General features: G+C 41.1%; 1 protein-coding gene across 1 annotated transcript in view; it reads left to right on the forward strand.

Moving 5' to 3' along the window:
* Positions 1–18,318, forward strand: part of FRAS1 (Fraser extracellular matrix complex subunit 1) — a 403,423-nt gene that overhangs the window by 360,166 nt on the left and 24,939 nt on the right. The window contains 7 exon segments of the mRNA XM_027599032.2: positions 2,630–2,786; positions 4,694–4,894; positions 6,468–6,655; positions 7,843–8,118; positions 10,408–10,640; positions 13,052–13,212; positions 15,111–15,325. Of these exon segments, the coding sequence (XP_027454833.1) occupies positions 2,630–2,786; positions 4,694–4,894; positions 6,468–6,655; positions 7,843–8,118; positions 10,408–10,640; positions 13,052–13,212; positions 15,111–15,325 (1,431 nt within the window).

The raw sequence follows: 18,318 nt of genomic DNA on the forward strand, positions 1-18,318 counted from the left end.
TAGGATAGGCCCAAATAGGGCAGACGCTGAGCGGATTCAAGCCAGGAGAGTGTTCTCGCTTAGCAATTACATGAAAAGTGATGCGTACGGGCACAGGAACTCCTGAGAAACTCCAGTTGGTAAGTATGGCTACATTGGAATCAAAGCCTGCAACCTCAGCGTATGTCAGAAGTATATGTATACTGAATGAGAACCACATTTCCCCATTTTTGGATTTCAGTGTCAGATAACTGAGTCGCTTGTACCTCTTGAGTCAAAACACACATCCCCTTAGTCATTTCAAGTCCCTTCTCTTACTTTGTTTTATTTTATGCCTATTCCCCAGCCACATTTCATTCCCCATCTCAGAACTCATCAATCTGTTGTATTTAATGAATATGCCTTAATTTGTATTTCTTCTTTTAAAATGCTTGTTGTTTTGTATGCAAATTTTAATTTATAAAACTACTGTGTTACATCTTTTTCAAACTTTTACTCTGTTTACTCAGTAAACATCATTTATGTGTACATCGAATCTGTTACTGAGATAGTGCATAATATTTCATGATGGGTAATTAGTACATTATAACCATCCACTCTTAGCAGTAGACAGTGAGGAACCTCAGAGATTAGCGCCCAGTCACCTCCTAACACTCTGCCCCCCCAAATAATGCTGCAGTGCACATCCTCATACATGTCCACTTACAGACCTGAGTGGGAATTTCTTCGGATATACACTCGGCAGCCAAACTGCTGGACCAAAGGCCACAGATGTGCTTAATTTGAAAAAATAGTGTCAGAACACTTTCCAGAAAATCACTAGCAGTTGCATGAAGGTTGTTATAATCCTATATCCTCTCCAACACTTAGCGTTACTCATCTTTTGGATTTTTGCTAATCTATGTATAAAGTTATATCTCGTTTTAATGTGCATTTTTCCAATTACTACCAGTATGTATGCTTGTTAGTTTATTGGGTTTCCTCTTATGTAAATTATTTTTATCCTTTGTTCCTTATTATTGTATTGCTGTCTTTTTCTTACTGATTTGCAGTCTTTCTTGTATATTCTGAATATTAATTCCTTGCCAGTTGTAGACATTTTAGATATTGTAAAAGAATTTTTGCCTTCTGTCACTTATCTATTACCTTTGATCATAGTGTTCTTAGTTGAACAGAGTTTTCAATTCTGGTATAGTCAACATACCAGGTGTTCGCCCTGTGATTAGTCGTCTTAAAGTTTAGCATTAGAAGATCTTACCCATCTTCTAATGGGTAAGTCACAGCAGATTCTTCCTCTGTTCATCTTTACTACCAAAAAAAAGTGATAGCTTCCTTCTTTGAAACTCTTGGTCTTTTATACATTCATGACTCACAGAAGCCCTGTCTTAGTTATATATTTTATGGGAATTTTACTGGTGGCAGGTTGAAACGTGTTTAAAAACATACACAGATACTCCAGATACAATCTTCAGCTTTGAGTCTACATGTCTGTATTTGTTTTAAGTTCAAAAGAGGACTCTCTGCTTATCCAAGAGACGGTTTATAATTTAATAAAATTACAAAGAAAATACAGTCTAATCATCTATATGTTACCCACATGACAACCTATCATTCTTCATAAGCACATTTTGGAATCTTCATTTTCTCTGGCTTGCTAAGCAGTTTGTCTTTGAAACTTGTGATTCACTAGAATGTCCTTTTTCAAAAGATATCCTGAAGAGTCACTACTAAATTCATGTTTTCTATCAAGAAAAAAAAGGGACGTCCTCAGGGCCTTAAAACCTGGTTAGCAAGCTACCTATAAACTTTCACAGGATAGTCTCCTTCCATTTAGTATGACTTCAGAAGTATGAGAGTGGAACTTCTCTATACCCACAGATCCTTTGCAATACAGTAGTAGAGTGGACTTAAAATGGTTTAGCTAAAGATCATCCCACTTCACATCACATGACTCTACTGTTGAGGTTACTGTGTCATCTAAAATGTTTTAGCCTTATTTTATGTTTTCTTAAGAATACAGTCCTCAGTAGAGAATAATCTGTGTGGGAAGCACTTGATTTCTTTCTGTTAAACAGGGATTTAGATTGCATTCACAGACTTTCGGAACTCAGCAGTGTTCAGATGAGACACCATTTGGCAGCATATTTGAGAGTTCTGCAGCACTGAAAGGTATCTTCAACCTAACAAGAAGCCTTTCTGAGTTCCTTCTAAAACTCTTCAGTTTTTACCAAGGGAATGGACCGTTGTTTAGCTCTCTCCAGGAAGCCTAATCCATATGTTAACCCCCAGCATCAGAAATTTATCTTTCATAATGTGTACCTATGCATTGGTCTGATCAGGGAAAGTGCACAAATTTCCTACAGGTGCGTTGGAGTGGGTTGTTTTATGATCTTGTTTTTCATAACCCACGACCAATCATTCAGAGTGGTTTGGAATGTTCTAATACAAGGCTCCACAGATAGCTATGTCCCTGTCAGGCATGAACTGTTAGATTTAAACATTCTGTTTTACAAATGAAATGGTTCGGATCCTTTTGAATTTATGTTGACTCTTTGATGCTGCAAAGAAGAAAAATCATTTTTTAGGAAAAGCAAGAAAATTACTGATTTTTCAGTGCAAATTTTAATCTATCTTATGACATTGGCTCTAGATGAAGAACTGTACTGTCTCTATCCATGATGACTCCATGTTTGAGCCTGAGGAACAATTCAGGGTCTACCTCAGCCATCCTCTTGGAAACCACTGGAGTGGAGCCAGAATTGGAAAGAATAACATGGCCACCATCACCATATCCAATGATGAAGATGGTAACAGAAGATATTGTCTTTAGTTACTCTTTGGTTGATAGAACATGAACTGATGTTTTACTAACAATGTAATTATAGGTGTTTTTTAAAATGAAAGTGCTATAAAAGTGCCTACTGATAACAATCTCAGAGTATTTATATAAACTGTTGGCAGCAAGTGATCATCCTCTACAGAGTTCCAATAAGTTTATAGGTGTGCTTAATCTCATTATTCCCTACCACATTGCCAAGAGATAAGGAATGAGTATGGTTACAAGCTAGGACAGAGATGCTAAGGTGGACAGAGAATAAAACCTATATAAGTCTCTGCAGTTCAGGAGCCAGACTGGAAATAGCTGTTTTTATGTTACTGTAGACCAAGAACTATACTAAGCATATTATATTACCTTTTTTTTTTTTTAAAGATTTTATTTATTCATTTGAAGAAAGAGACACAGCGAGAGAGGGAACACAAGCAGGGGAAGTGGGGGAGGGAGAAGCAGGCTTCCCGCTCAGCAGGGAGCCTGATGTGGGGCTTGATCCCAGGACCCTGGGATCATGACCTGAGTCGAAGGCAGATGCTTAACGACTGAGCCATCCAGGTGCCCCAGCATATTATATTATCTTATTTCATTTAATCCTGATGGTAATCCCTTGAGGTAGGTGTTATAATCCCTATATTATAGGTGAAGAAATTGAGCCTCAGCAAATTTATATAATTTATGCTCTTAGTTATAAGCTGTAAGCAGCAAAACTAGTTGTAATCCTTATTTTATCAGATTCTAGAATCTACATGAGAGTTAGTGAGACTCTCAGAGTTTCTGATATAAAATGGGGGACTAACTGGGACATTGGTTAAAATAAGAAAAGCTATCCCTGAAGCTGAATTAGTCCTTTACCCAAGGACTCGGGTTCAGATCCTGAAGTGAAGCTCTCCTGGTCACACAGAAACCCAATGATTGAAGCTCAGACAGGTAATAAGTGACTCTCCTAACTTCCAAAGAGCATTCATTAAAAACTACGAAGTCTCCAAGGAAGCTTATCTTCTACAATTAGGAAGAGTTGATTTTCTGAGAGGGAAAGAGGGAAATGAACAGAGACTCTAGAAATTTCTGCAAAATATTATAGTATATTAGAAATGGTATAAAATTTGTAATTGCTCTCAATTTTCTGATTTTTTTATCTCACCCTATCCACCACAACCACCTCACCCTTCCCTGTGAGAATATAATGGAAAAGAAGGCACAATTTGAAATTTTTGTAAAAACCAACATATTAATCACTTCATAGCAATGAGAATAGTACCTCAAACCAGATTGTGTTAGGAAGTCTTGTGTTCTTCATTAAAACTACTCATTTTTAACTAAATAACCTGTGAGAAGTTAGGAAAATTTAAGGATGGGAGATGTGAGGGCTGTGGAAAGAAGGACCCAGAAGATCAGAGATGGGAGATGGACTGGGAAAGTTTAGGTAGTGTATAAATGAGATAAATTATAAAGCTGAGAAATTCATATCTCATAAATGAAAAAGTTGATTCATGCAATTGGTCGATAAGTATTTATCAAGGGCTTACTCTGTCTCAGTCCCTTGATAAAGTATGTGAATTTAAAAACATTTTGTGAGCTGTAATGCCCAGATGGAAACGTGGACATCATGCATTTCAAAGTGCTTAAAAATATTTCCCCCACTATTGTTTTTAATAAGAAATCTGTGAGAAACAACTCCTGTAGAATCATAAATAAGTGCCTTTTCCAAAGCTTTGCTGAAGGGTTAAAAACTGATTGATTTTTATGACTGCAAGCCATTTTACCTTTGTATTGCTTACTAATGTGGAAAACTCCCTCTTGTCTTTATAAGGTGTTTTCAGGGGAGTGGAATCCTTTGTGCTTTCCTAACCTGCTCTTGTTTTTCTAATCCTGTTTCCTTAGCCCCTACCATTGAGTTTGAAGAAGCTGCATACCAAGTCCGGGAACCCTCGGGGCCAGATGCTGTAGCCCTCCTGAACATCAAGGTGATCCGCCGAGGGGATCAGAACAGGACGTCCAAGATTCGCTGCAGCACACGGGATGGGTCTGCCCAGTCCGGGGTGGATTATTACCCAAAGAGCAGAGTCTTGAAGTTTAGTCCCGGTAATTGAATGCCAACCCTAATCTGTGGGTTTTACTTAATAGAGAGGCAAATAGCTTGTATTTGAAGAAAGGAATGAGCAGAAAAATAAAAGAGGAAAACAGTAGTACTTACTAAGCATGAAGTACTTATTAAGCACACATTTGATACTGCAGGAATCTTTAAAATTTTTAGTTGGTAAAAATGGCATTGAGAAAGAACAAAAGTAGGTCCCTTACTTCAGAACATCCTTGGCATTTGGGCTCATTTAAAAGGATTTTTTGGTTGTTGTTAGCCTATGATTTGGTTGAGTCAGATGCATTTGATTTTAAAAGAATAAACATGACTACTATCGTTCAGTAAAACATGGGTACAAACCACTGTGCTGGGCCCTTCAGGGATTACTCAAATCCAGAAGGCACAATCTCTGTGCTCCAGTGATTTAACATCTGCTAGGAGACAGGATACCCTGTTATGAGGTTTCCAAAAAAGGTTTATTCTAGAGGGAACTATGGAGATGAGTCAGAGAAGAGAGAAAGGTGGGATTCAGGTCGCAGCTATCTGTTTAACTATCTTATGTAGTAATTTGGTGGGAGAAATTAGACAGAGAAGGACTTGAATTGTATGGTAGATTTTTTTCACAGAACTTTCTGGAGCAATATAAAGCAAAAAGACTGGTGTAGATCCTGGCACCATTTGTGAGATAGCCAGAAGTGGGCAACAGTGGTAGAAGGCCTTTCCAGAGATGTCTTGGCAAGTGGGGGGAGGAAGTGACTTCCTCAGAAGTGAGAGGGGAGGGATCTCTGATGTCTCTCATTCCACTGGAGTGTTAAAGGGCTTTTGGCTGCATCCCATGTGCATCTGGTTAGTGTTTGCCAGAAGGGTAGATGCCCTTCCTCTGCCTCCACACAAGGACTGTTCTTCCATATGTCTTTACTTTTTCCTTTTCTGCTAAGGATCTGGAGAAAAGATAGGTCTTGGAAGTAGGTGTTTGTAGGAGAGGAAGAAGGGAAACTTAACTGCCACCAGGGATGCTTACACCCCCAGAGAATCATTTTACAGAAAAGGAAGGCAGTTCCTAAGGCTCTGACCCTCCTCCTTCCAAGCTGCCAAACCCTTACGCTACTGTCTTTGCGGGGATGGCCTGGTAGGAAGGCTTCGAGATCCTGGTTCTCGGGACAGTTCTGAGGGGTGTCCATGTGTGCAAGCACTCACAGCCACACAGGAGCTCATGCCTGAGTGTAAAGGGAAAGAAAAATTAAGCAAAAAAACTCATAAGCAGGGTGAAGTGTATTTTGGATCATAGATTTTTATTACTACCAGCTCATGTCAGGCAGGGGCCATTAATCCTCATATGGTGTTGAATAGTAAATCTACAAAACTGAGCCTCTACCACAGGTGGAATTTGGTCTATAAAATAGCTCTTTCTCACTGGAGTTAGGACTAAAGTGATTAGCAGCCCCTGTATTTATAGAAAAACCTCTAAAAGGAAAGGGCATATTTTAACATGAAATCTCAGCAGTGCCAAACTGCAGTGTCTGAGGTAGATCACCTAATGAGAACCTTTGCTCTCTTTGTGTTCTGTCCTTGGTGAAGGTGTGGATCATATCTTTTTTAAAGTCGAGATCCTATCCAATGAAGACCGGGAATGGCATGAATCTTTCTCACTAGTCCTTGGCCCAGATGACCCAGTGGAAGCAGTTCTTGGTGATGTGACCACTGCCACAGTGACGATTCTAGACCAGGAGGCAGCAGGGAGTCTCATATTGCCAGCACCACCCATCGTGAGTTGCTTGACCCAAAAGGATCGCAGCTTTTATGTCCTAGTGACTAGCAGATGATAACTTGAGAGAAGTAGGCCTTCTGGTGCGGTACTTCTTCATTCTTCTAACATGGTGGTTCTCAACCAGGAGCCATCTTGTCCTTTCCTTCCCAAATCCCCTCCCTGTGTGCCACCACCTCCAGGGGACATCTGGCAATGTCTAGTGACATTTTTGGTTGTTACAACTGTCACACTAGGTGCTATTAGTGTCTAGTGGGTAGAAGGCAGGGACGCTGCTAAACATCCTACAATACACAGGACAGCCCCAACAACAAAGAATTATTTGGCACAAATGTCAATAGCACTGAGGATGAGAAACCCTGTTCTAACATAAGAGTAAGACCAAGCCATGTTGATGCCTTAGTCTGATGAACATGGGATATAATACAATTGATCTTCTCATTTCGTCGGTGGGACCTAGAAGAAGGGGGGAAAAAGTAATGCTACCCCATATCTGTTACCCTCCATACTTGCCACGTGCATAGAGTTAAGTATTTGCAGCAGTGTAGTACCCAGTCTCTCAATTTGGGCACGTACAGAATGAATGCCCTGACTTTACAATTAGGAGGAAAATGCCTGGAGGTTGACAAGGGAAATTGAACCCATAATAATGAAGCAGTCAGAATAAGTCTTCTAACCTCCCCGGGCTAGTCTCGTATAGTAGAAGGATCTTTCCAAAATGTGTCTCTTATTCAACCATGGAAGAAATACGCTACCTTTATTTACTTTTGTTTTGCCAAATATACTACTGCATATCATTAATAATTTAATACAACTTTATTTATTTTTTCTTAATGCAACTTTAAACTAGTAACTGTTATTCATGATATATCTTTGGTTACTGTGTGCATAAAAATAAAAGTATTTTTCACATGAGTGATAGAGCTCTGATTTAGGAATAAGAATAACAAGATACTAAAGCTTTTAGCTCAGACAGATGGAGGGTCTTCTTCACCACTAAAGATCTGTAGTATCTTTTAAGGATGCCTGGCAAAGCACTATGAAAACTTCCGTTATATTTTCTTTTTCATTACATTTTAAAGAATCCCTAGCAGTTAAGGGATCTTGTGAATCTCTAGGGAGGGGAGCCTTAGTTCTCTGAGCCTCCCAACACCCAGCCCAGTCTGAAGCTTTGTTGCTCCTTTGCAGGTTGTCACACTTGCTGACTATGACCATGTAGAAGAAGTTACCAAGGAAGGAGTCAAGAAATCCCCGTCCCCAGGCTACCCGCTGGTTTGTGTTACCCCCTGTGACGCTCATTTCCCCAAGTACACCATCATGAAGGAGCGTTGCAGCGAGGCTGGTATCAACCAAACATCAGTGCAGTTCAGCTGGGAAGTGGCCACCCCCACTGACGGCAATGGGGCCCGGTCGCCCTTTGAGACCATCACTGACAACACACCATTCACCAGTGTCAACCACATGGTAGGTCTAGGGGGATCTGGGCCTGGTTGCATGGGGAGAAAACTGGTGCTTCTCTTTGTCACTGCAACTCTATCAGATAAATTCCTTAAGGCTCTTGCATGGCATTTGGAATAAAATAAACAAATAAGCAGGTACACACAGTATATACACAGGTATTTTTATTCTTATATATACGGTAATATGGTGTCGTAGAAAGCGATCCAAGCTAGTAATCAGACAACCTGTTTACTAATCTTGATTCTGCCTACTTTTAACTATGTGATGGTAAGAGGTTAGGGGAGCTGAGTCTCTGTTTCCTGATCTGCAAAATAATACCTTTTCCACTTAGCCACTGACAAAGTCATTGACAAATCAGATATAAAAGTGATCTATAAATGGTAAAGTAAATCAAAGATTCCACGTAAGTACAATTAATGATTACTTTTTTTCACATCTCTTCAATCATTCAATAAGTAGTAGGGTATAAACTCCTTAAGGACATGGACCAAGGGTTCTACCACATTTGTATAGCCTAACGTGCTCAGCACATTGACGGCACATAGTAGGGATGGTGCAGTGATTAAACAAAGGATAGAATGTTTCTCGAGTGACTGGCGTTATACAGAATTGGAGAAGGACATGAGAAGAAGCTCACTATGCAGTTGCTGTCCTCAAAGAGTCGAGACACCAGACCAACACCTCTGCCACCATCACAGAGCAATGAATAGTGAGGGTTTTCCCATCCTTAATAAACAGTGCACTGTGGCGACTGCTCATCACACCAGTGACGTCATTCTCAGAGAGAGAGAGAACTGAAAGCAGTGGAGATCCTCGACAGTTTTTGATTAAAATTAGTGCACTTACTAATTTTGGACATCAGAGATTTCTTTCAGACTGGATTTCTCTAGCTTTTTTCCTATTCAACTCTCAGTTTGTTCTCACTTTAATAAGTGCTTCCCATAGATAGGATAATGGTGGAGGGAAGGCATAGATGGATGGGGGGCTCTGGGTAAAGCAATGTCACTCACATCCATTGCTTTTTGCACAGCTTATTCAGAAAGGCCAAAAGATCAATTCTTTTGCAATATAACCTAGTTCAAATTTAAGCTATGTGATAAAATTTAAAAACTGAAATGATAAGACTTAACAGCTTATTGTTTCCTAAGTATCTAATTCTCTTTTCAAAAAACCATGAAGGCAGTTCAGTGTGATTTGGGCCAAATATACATTTTTAACAGGTACCAAGTTGATGTTTCCGTTTTTCTTCTTGCAGTGACTTGGTGACTAATACTTTTATCCCAGTTTCATTTGCTCTTTCTTTGTTTCTTCAATTATTTTTTTAATACCATTGTATTGTGTGCATCTTTGTAAGATGCCTCAAATCCCTTCTGAACTAAGGCCATATGTAAATAAATAAATAAATAAAGTGTTGGCAGCTAATTAAAAAAATTTTTAATGGAAAAATCCTCTTTAATTTTTAATGGGCTTCAGTGAAAATTGTTTTCATGGGTAGAATTTATAAGTTTGTATGATTGCTTTGTGGGAGGTCTGTGGCACACAGAACTACTAATTAGTTTTTCTTCTTATGTACTTCCCTATGTGTATGCACACATTATCTAAAGAGTTGTGGTGACCCACGTTGCCTCTGCATAGATTGAGTTAAGCATTCTTATGGCTTCTCTGTGAGAACATGAAAGAATCTGTTGAAAGACCTTCAAAGGCCAGTAGGTGTCAGAGGCCAAGTTCTCAACTTCAACTCTTCATGTTATTATAACCTTTACAGTGTGTGTGTGGTCATTAGGTGAGGGTTGGGGGGAGTGACTAGAAGTAGGAAAGAAAGAAAAATAAGAACTCTTGGGAAGGAAACGTCTCTTTTCTGTATCCTGACATATACCCTCAGAAAAAATGACCTGGAGGCCAACCAGTCTCAGTGGAAGGGTTGGAAACCAACTGAGTAGTCCTCACGCTGAAACTGATCTACAAAGAGAACAATACTGTCACTGGTAACTGGTCATCTCTGGGCTCTTGCTCCAGTCTCTCTGCTTGCTCCTTGTCTGACATGCTGCCTCAGGCTATACGTACTCACTCCTCTGTCCCTAGTACCTGGCTCCTGGGAGAAAGTCAACAGTTTTGTGGTGAATGAATGAATAGATAGATGAGTGGATAGACGGCTGGATAGACAGATGATGGATGGTCTGCGCAGAGAGCCCTGTACCAGAAACTGGTCGTGTCATATCATCCAGATGATACGGTGTAAGGAGCTGTTTAAGGAATATACACATGTCTGAAGTACTTTATTTTTCCTGGTAGGTCCTGGACAGCATTTACTTCAGCCGGAGGTTCCATGTGCGTTGTGTGGCAAAGGCCGTAGACAAGGTGGGCCACGTGGGGACCCCCTTAAGGAGCAACATTGTTACCATTGGAACAGACAGTGCTATCTGCCACACCCCAGTGGTAGCCGGGACAGCCAGAGGCTTCCAGGCTCAGTCCTTCATTGCCACCTTGAAATACCTGGACGTCAAGCACAAGGAGCATCCAAACAGGTCAGGCAGGTGGTGCCATCCACCGTGAGGGTCCTCTCCTTTGTGTGTTTTCTGGGCCAGACAGATCAATGAGCGATGCTTCTGCAAAATAAGAATAGTGGTGGATAAGTGCTTCAGAAAAAATTTAAATTCTCAAAGTCCCTCTAAAAATCCAGTCCCTTGTCTGTCTTCTTAGCCTCATGTCCCTTGCCTGTCATTTTCACCGGCCAGTCTCCTCACAGAGAATCAAACTGAAATCAAATCCTCAGGGCTTCCAACTCCTCTATGTTGTGTGCCTCTGCCATGCTGTCCCTCCTGACTCCTGACTGCAGTCCTCCCAGCCCCCTTCCACTCACTGGAGTTAAATCCTATTGTCCTACTGTACCTAGCTCGTGACATCCCTTCTAGGAACTTCCCCATCATCTTTCTCAATGGAATTTGGGAGCTCCACTTTCCAGCTCTCCTGACACCCATGTTTACCTCTTTCAGAGCATTATCATCATTCATTCTCTCTCTGTCCCTGTAGTAGATGGTGAGAGCAGGGACCATGATTATTATTATTATTTTTTTTTTTGGATCCCCCAAATGTCCCACTGGTTGGGACAGTGCTTCTTGGCACCTAAGAGACACTTGCTAAATATCTAGTGAACAGAGTAATAATACCATTTAAACTGAAAGTCACTGGACAGATGTGCTTTTATTTTTTCCTGTGCTCTCATGATTTTGATGGAGATAGATACTTTCATGTTTGCCTAGCAAAAAAGAATTCCTGTGTACTATACATATTCATTAAACCTTGTGGTAATTGTACATGTGTCTTTAGGAGCAACTGAGTTCAGAGAAAGGGGTGTATTTGCATGGAGGAAAAAAGAAACAGATTTAAATATGGAGCCAAGAATATGCAAATTCTTCCTTTTTTCTAACAGAATAAGATTTACTTTTGTTAGAAAGCAGTAGCTGAAGTGCCCAGGGCACTACTGAGCCCTTCTTAGCAAAAGAGGCATCCTGTTCCTATTCCAAGGTTCTGAATCCTCTTAAAAATGTCTCTTGGTGGAGTGGTGGGGGGTGGGAGGGATGGGGTGGCTGGGTGATAGACATTAGGGAGGGTATGTGCTATGGTGAGCGCTTTGACTTGTGTAAGACTGATGAATCACAGACCTGTACCTCTGAAACAAATAATATTTATATGTTAAAAAAAAAAAAAGGATAGCAGGAGGGGAAGAATGAAGGGGGGGAAATCGGAGGGGGAGATGAACCATGAGAGACTATGGACCCTGAGAAACAAACTGAGGGTTCTAGAGGGGAGGGGGTGGGGGGATGGGTTAGCCTGGTGATGGGCATTAAAGAGGGCACATACTGCCTGGAGCACTGGGTGTTATAGGCAAACAATGAATCTGAAACACTACATCACAAACTAATGATGTAATGTATGGTGATTAACATAACATAATAAAAAAAGAAAGATTAAATAAATAAATAAATAAATAAAAATGTCTCTTGGGCTTTTGTTCCAAGAGACAAGCTGTAAAAACTCAAAGGCACCCTCAGTCAACGTGCTGAAAATTTGAACTTGTACCATAAAAATAATGCAGCCCATAAGTACAGTTCTTTTGTATCGCCGTCTTAAGCAATATTTATTAAGCTCGTATTTTATTTAGAATTTTATACCACATGCTCTGGAGAAACAAAAGAAGTGAAGGCAACGATCCTTGTCCTCATTGTGGGGAGGCAAGATAAACAGAGTCTAAACGCATATGAGAAATAGCAGCCAATAGGGATAAGTTACAGATGTCCTGGTGCAAAGGCACCTAAGCTCTGGGAAATGTAGATGAGGGAAGAGCACACTGCAAATGGGGGCCAGGGAGGGCCGCCCGCATTGCTCGGAACTTGACGGGGGAGAGGTGGGAGAAAGCTCTTTCAGTTAGGAGGAGACAGTAGGAGTAGGGGGATATGACTATTTCTAAGATATTGTCCTGGGTAGGAATACTGACCTTGGAGTTTAAAGAGCTCACTGAGGTCTTTGGCACAAATACTTTAAAAAAATGTGAGTGTCGGCCCTACCCAACCTTCCCAGACACTCCCTGTGACAGAGAAGGGGACAGCACCTCTATCGGTCACTCCGCTGTTGCTCACAAGGAAACAAAGCTTCCATTTAAAGCAAAAGAAAGCTTTAATTTGTGGTTGTGATGTTATCTTTTCTTGTACAGAAGGGAAAAAAATGTGATTCTTGATGCCTATCAGTTCTGAGCTGGAGGATCTCTTGGCAGGAGGGGTGGGGGACAACCCCACGTGTACATCATACCCTTTGGGAAGCTTCAGGACAAAAAATGGTAGATTCCCCAGGGAAGGCAGAGTAAGTCATGAGGAAGAAATGTACCGTGTTAGCTGTTCCCAGCGTGCACCTAAACACCCTCTGCCCGTTTTTGCCTCAGAATCCACATTTCCGTGCAGATCCCACACCAGGACGGAATGCTACCCCTCATCTCCACCATGCCACTGCACAACCTGCATTTTCTGCTGTCCGAATCCATCTACAGGCACCAGCACATCTGCTCCAATCTCGTCACCACCCAAGACCTGAGAGGCATCTCAGGTGAGGGACGACTTCCGTGCTGGCTTTCCCGTTCCAGCCCAGCGCCATGGCCCTGAGGGACACAGTGAAGTGAACTCTGCTTAATGTCTCCCCTCCTCAAAATCTGCATGATGAGCAGAGTGCCTTCCTAGCAGGCAACAGACATAGGTAGCTTTAGACAGTGAAGTGAATAGAGAAAAAGAAGGACTTTGGAGTCAAACTGACTCAGGTTCAAATCCCTATTCCACTCTCTGTCCAACCGAACAGAGATAGCTGGACTTCCCCAAACCACTGTTTTCTTATCTATGACATGGGGATAACAACTGATACCCATCAGGGTGAGGATTTAATTTGTTAACATTTTAAAGCATCTGCCATGGTAACTGTTGGTTCTTTCCCTCCCCCACAGTGAGCACGTTTGGGTCTGCGCCCTAAAATCCCCTTATTGCAGCCTCTTTGAAAGCTAAAGTGCAGGTGTCGCGTGTTGTAGGACAGGTTCTCTGGGAGCAGGAGCTGAGATGGAGTGTGGGGTGCAAGATGTTTATTGGGGATCAGCATCTGTCGGAGGAGAAAAAGCAGAATTGAGCAGAGGGGAAAGTCAGGCTACAATCTGGCACTGACCCACAAAAGCCTCCACTGACTCTTCAGGGAGCTCTGGAAAGAGCCCGTCCGCCCAACACATCCTACTTCTGGCCCCAACTGATGGGCCTTTCTGTCGCACCTCACGCAGTCACTGGGGGCCAGGGCCCTGGCAAGGCCAGCCCGAGGAGCCAATGTGGTGCGGACACAGGCCCGAAGTTGCTGACAGCCGAGAAGGCGCGTCCCTGTGTTAACCATAGCAGACATTTTACTCTACAAAGAATCCTGTCCATTTCCATTTACCTTAGCAAGTGCACATTAAATGCCTCTTTCTTCCCTTGACAACTGATGAATCATTTACTGGTGTTTGGGAAGATAGAAAAGCGTTCATATGCTCTTTCATATTAAGCATCACTTTAGGTAGTGATGGTCTTTATACAGTAGAGAGTAGCTGAGTGTAAATTATTTGCAAGTCACAGAGCTACACATGAAAGTTTAACTGGTCAACATCTGCAGCCGCTGAAAGAAGCATACTCTGCTTATAGGCTGAAGGTTTGTACCTCTTCCTACTTAAACACAATTAAATTCAACACATGTTAACTGAGATCTGAGTCCTTTTCGGGGCAAAGGACCGGGTGCTGGTGTCATTCTAAGAAAGGCATCAACTCTTTCAGAATACTATAGTTGCTTTTAGTACTATAAAGAATTTTAATCCTGATATTCTAAAATTGTATCTGTATTTAGCTCTCTGCTGCATTAAGGTCTTCCTTAATTTAGAACAGTTCAGTTGCGTGGCAGCATTTGATCCAATAATTTTTGCCCATAGCAGGGGAGGTTTAGTCAAGCATCATTAGTGAGCTATTTACTCATTAGCACAAAATTAAGATTTTTTTTTTCCAAGAGTTCAGAAACCATAGGAGGGGAGGAGGAAGTCAGATGTTTGTTTGTTGGCTTTACATAAAAGCTATTTTTAAAAAATCAGTCTTAAAAAATAACAGTTCATCAACAAATTATCCATATAGTAAATCTTTGTCTTCAAGGATTGATTGCAAAGCTTCAGTATGTTTTCTTTTCCAAGACACATGGGGCCACTGAGCTCTGACTCCGCTTATAGTATCATTTGCTCACCTTTTCTTCTGGGGTTCCTGCAGTCTCTTAGAGGAGTCTGTGACCTTAGTCACTCTATTTACCCTGTGGCAATTTGGGGAGCCCTGGGTTGCTCTCCTAATAGAGTCTCAGATGGACAGTAGGCTATCTCAGGTTCATAAGGACACATCCCTTCTCCCCAGGGGCATGTCCACAGACTGAGTCACTCTTGCTTGTTCCTCCCTCCCGCACAGAGGCAGGGTTCCTGGACGACAGGGTCTACGACAGCACGGCCCTGGGTCCTGGTTACGACCGTCCCTTCCAATTTGACCCCAGCGTCCGGGAGCCCAAGACCATCCAGCTCTACAAACACCTGAACCTAAAGAGCTGCGTCTGGACCTTTGATGCCTATTATGACATGACCGAGTTAATTGATGTCTGCGGGGGGTCTGTCACTGCTGACTTCCAGGTGGGTGCTCCAGGGGCTTATCTGATGGCTGCGTGCACCTGAGTGCCCTATGAAACCTTGTTTGTTCCTGAAAGCACTTCTGTTAGCACGTTGCATCCAGCGGCCCCCAAGAACTGAGATAGCCAAGGGAGTCTTCTTTAGAAGTCCCTTAGCAGCATGGTGGCTAGAGAGAGCCTCCTAAAGTCTACCAAATCAATTAATTGGAAAATTAATGTGGAAAATGTTAAAATTAATGTGGAAAAAAATTATCTGGCCCAGCCGTTTATATAAAAATCTAATATTTACTTCTCTAGATACATATGGTTTTTCCCTCTAGGTTTATTTTGGAAGGCCAAAAGGATTTACGTTTGATGGTAAGGTTATTACAAAGTAGATGTATTCTCTTCTGTGCTTGGGGAAATAAGTCAAAATGAAGTGCACCCTTTCACAAGACAAGTAGAGCACTCTCTTTTTAAGCGTTATGGAGAGAGAATTGTTTAAAACACCTTGATTTCACATCTAGTCCAAACCGGTGCCAAACTGACAACCTTTGCAAAAATGGACACTTTTTAAATTTTATTTATTTGAGAGAGAGATCAAGCACAAGTGAGGGGTAGTGGCAAAGAGAGAGGGAGAAGCAGACTCCCCGCTGAGCAGGGAGCCCGACATGGGGCTTGATCCCCCGGCCCTGAGGTCATGATCTGAGCCCCAGGGAGATGCTTAAGCGACTGAGCCACCCAGGCACCCCGACACTTTCTTAATAGTTATTAAACATTAGTGACAAACATTTTAGTAAGAAGCCATCGTCCTAGGAGGGCAGTTATATCAAAGGCATTAGGCTAAGTGAATCCTCGTGGGAAAATTAAATCTAAAGCAGATTCTACCCAATTATGAGCGATTATCTCAATGAGCTAAAAATGACGTTTGTTCTTCATTTCAAATCAAGTTTAACCACACTGAAAGAGGGACTTCTGGAGGCACTTAAGAGTAATTATTTTGGGAACGCGTCTTTGATTAACAATTGTTTTGTTTCCTTGTCATGCCTCTCATTTTGGTTCGCTCTCATTTCATGTGCACTACTGCCCTCTACCGAATGGAAAATTAAGGCATTCTTAGGTTTGCTTTCTGTTTCTGCCGTTGAGTGACCTACATTCACTCCCAAAAATGCAAAACTAAGTGATTGGTTCCTCCTCTGGCCTCTCAAAAATTAGTATTCTGTGTTCGCCATGCTTTTACTCTAATTACATTTTTGGGTATTTTTGTTCAGAATATGCCCAAAAATCTCAAAGCCTAAGATTTCTCATTATATATGCCCCAATTCTTAAACCAACACAGAATAGATACACAGAAGTACTTCATTGCAGTCTGTTTCTTTAAAAATGGTTGAAACAGCTGGTATATGGTAGAAAGGATTTAGAACTTAGAACCAAGCCCTAGTTCATATCTTTCCCTATCATAACTTCTCTGAATGTCATCTGAAATTGTAACCAGTCATCTCAACATGTCAAGGTACTTGGCACAGTGTAGGTATGTGGTAAGTATTTGTCAAGGTTTGGGTTGCTTTTTTTTAAAGGATTAGTAAGTAATAGCATGAGGGATAAAGGATAGAAAACAGAAACAGAGGAGGGAAAATTAATTTTTCCAATCAACTAAAGAATTATTGAGGTTCTAATATCAACAATTTTGAGATTAGACCATGTGTTTTTAACAAAGCCTGTATATTAAAGGGGCAGAATACGGTGTGAGGTCCAGATAAAATCTGGAAATTTTCTGAAGAAAACAGAATAAGGCATTTCAAAAGAGATTTTTTTTAATGAATATGGAATTAGCAGAATCTTTTGAAAAACTTGGAATCAAACCTTGAACCCCTGACACCACTGAATATGAAAAAATATTGTAGAAAAATAAAATGTTGATGTCCCAAATATTGATGAAACATTTGGCTCTTTTCCTAAATTACCCATGGAAACACTTTACATTGTATTTTAAAACAAAGGAAAAATATGAGTTTCATAGTATAGTGTATCATAGTATTTTACCAATGACAAAATTATTTCAAGCTTTTTTGTTATAAAAAAATAATATATTTACAGAGGAAAATACAAAATGAATAAATCAAGTCCCACATTCATATATACGTGTAAACAGTTACCTTCCCCATGAAAACTTCTGCTTATATTTTGTTATCTTTCTATCCAGTTTTTGTTCATTTCATAGTAGAATAAAAATTTTTGAGCCATTAATTAATAGCGGTAACAGGAATCCCCTTAGAAGAAATATTCCCTTGTAAGTGTGATGTGCTGCCTTTTCAAAATTATTTCAGTGAGGCATTGTATGAGATGGGAAATTATACAAGTATATGCAGCTCTGAACTGTGTTGCTAAGTTTCCTAGATATGATATCCAAATCCCATGACCTCAGTTCCTGTTGCAAGAGATGTGACTGCTCACTAAAACATCCAAGTCAGCCACACATTTGTCCCAAGGACCCAGACTTGGGCATCTTTCCAATTAGAGTTGATTCAGACTCTCCTACAGGTCACTGGAAAATGTGGTCAGCGAGGGACTATGTATTAATCCTTTGGGAATAACTGTGTTACTTTAAAATCTTGGCCAAGTCTTCCAGCAATTGAACAGTGGAGGCAAAGCTCCTTCTGTCTTCAGAAGTGTTTTTGTTCAAGTGTCACCTCCTTAGAGAAGCCTTCCCAGATCACCCTATAAAAGAAGCATCTTGGACACTTCCCATCCCTTTCTTTATTTTTTAAATGTGTGCATCACTTTACTGGACTGTAGGTTGCATAAGGGCAGTGAGTTTGGTTCTTCCCACTGCTGAGGAGGAAGCTCAGTCTGGTGCCTAGGCACCTAGCACCGTCGTGGACACTTGGTTAATAATTATTGAACGAGGGACACCTGGGTGGCTCGGTCAGTTAAGTGTCTGCCTTCCTCTCAGGTCATGATCCCAGGGTCCTGGGATCCAAGCCCCACATCGGGCTTCTTGCTTAGCGGGGAGTCTGC

Source organism: Zalophus californianus, chromosome 2 (assembly GCF_009762305.2).
Source record: "Zalophus californianus isolate mZalCal1 chromosome 2, mZalCal1.pri.v2, whole genome shotgun sequence".
Lineage (NCBI taxonomy): Eukaryota > Metazoa > Chordata > Mammalia > Carnivora > Otariidae > Zalophus > Zalophus californianus.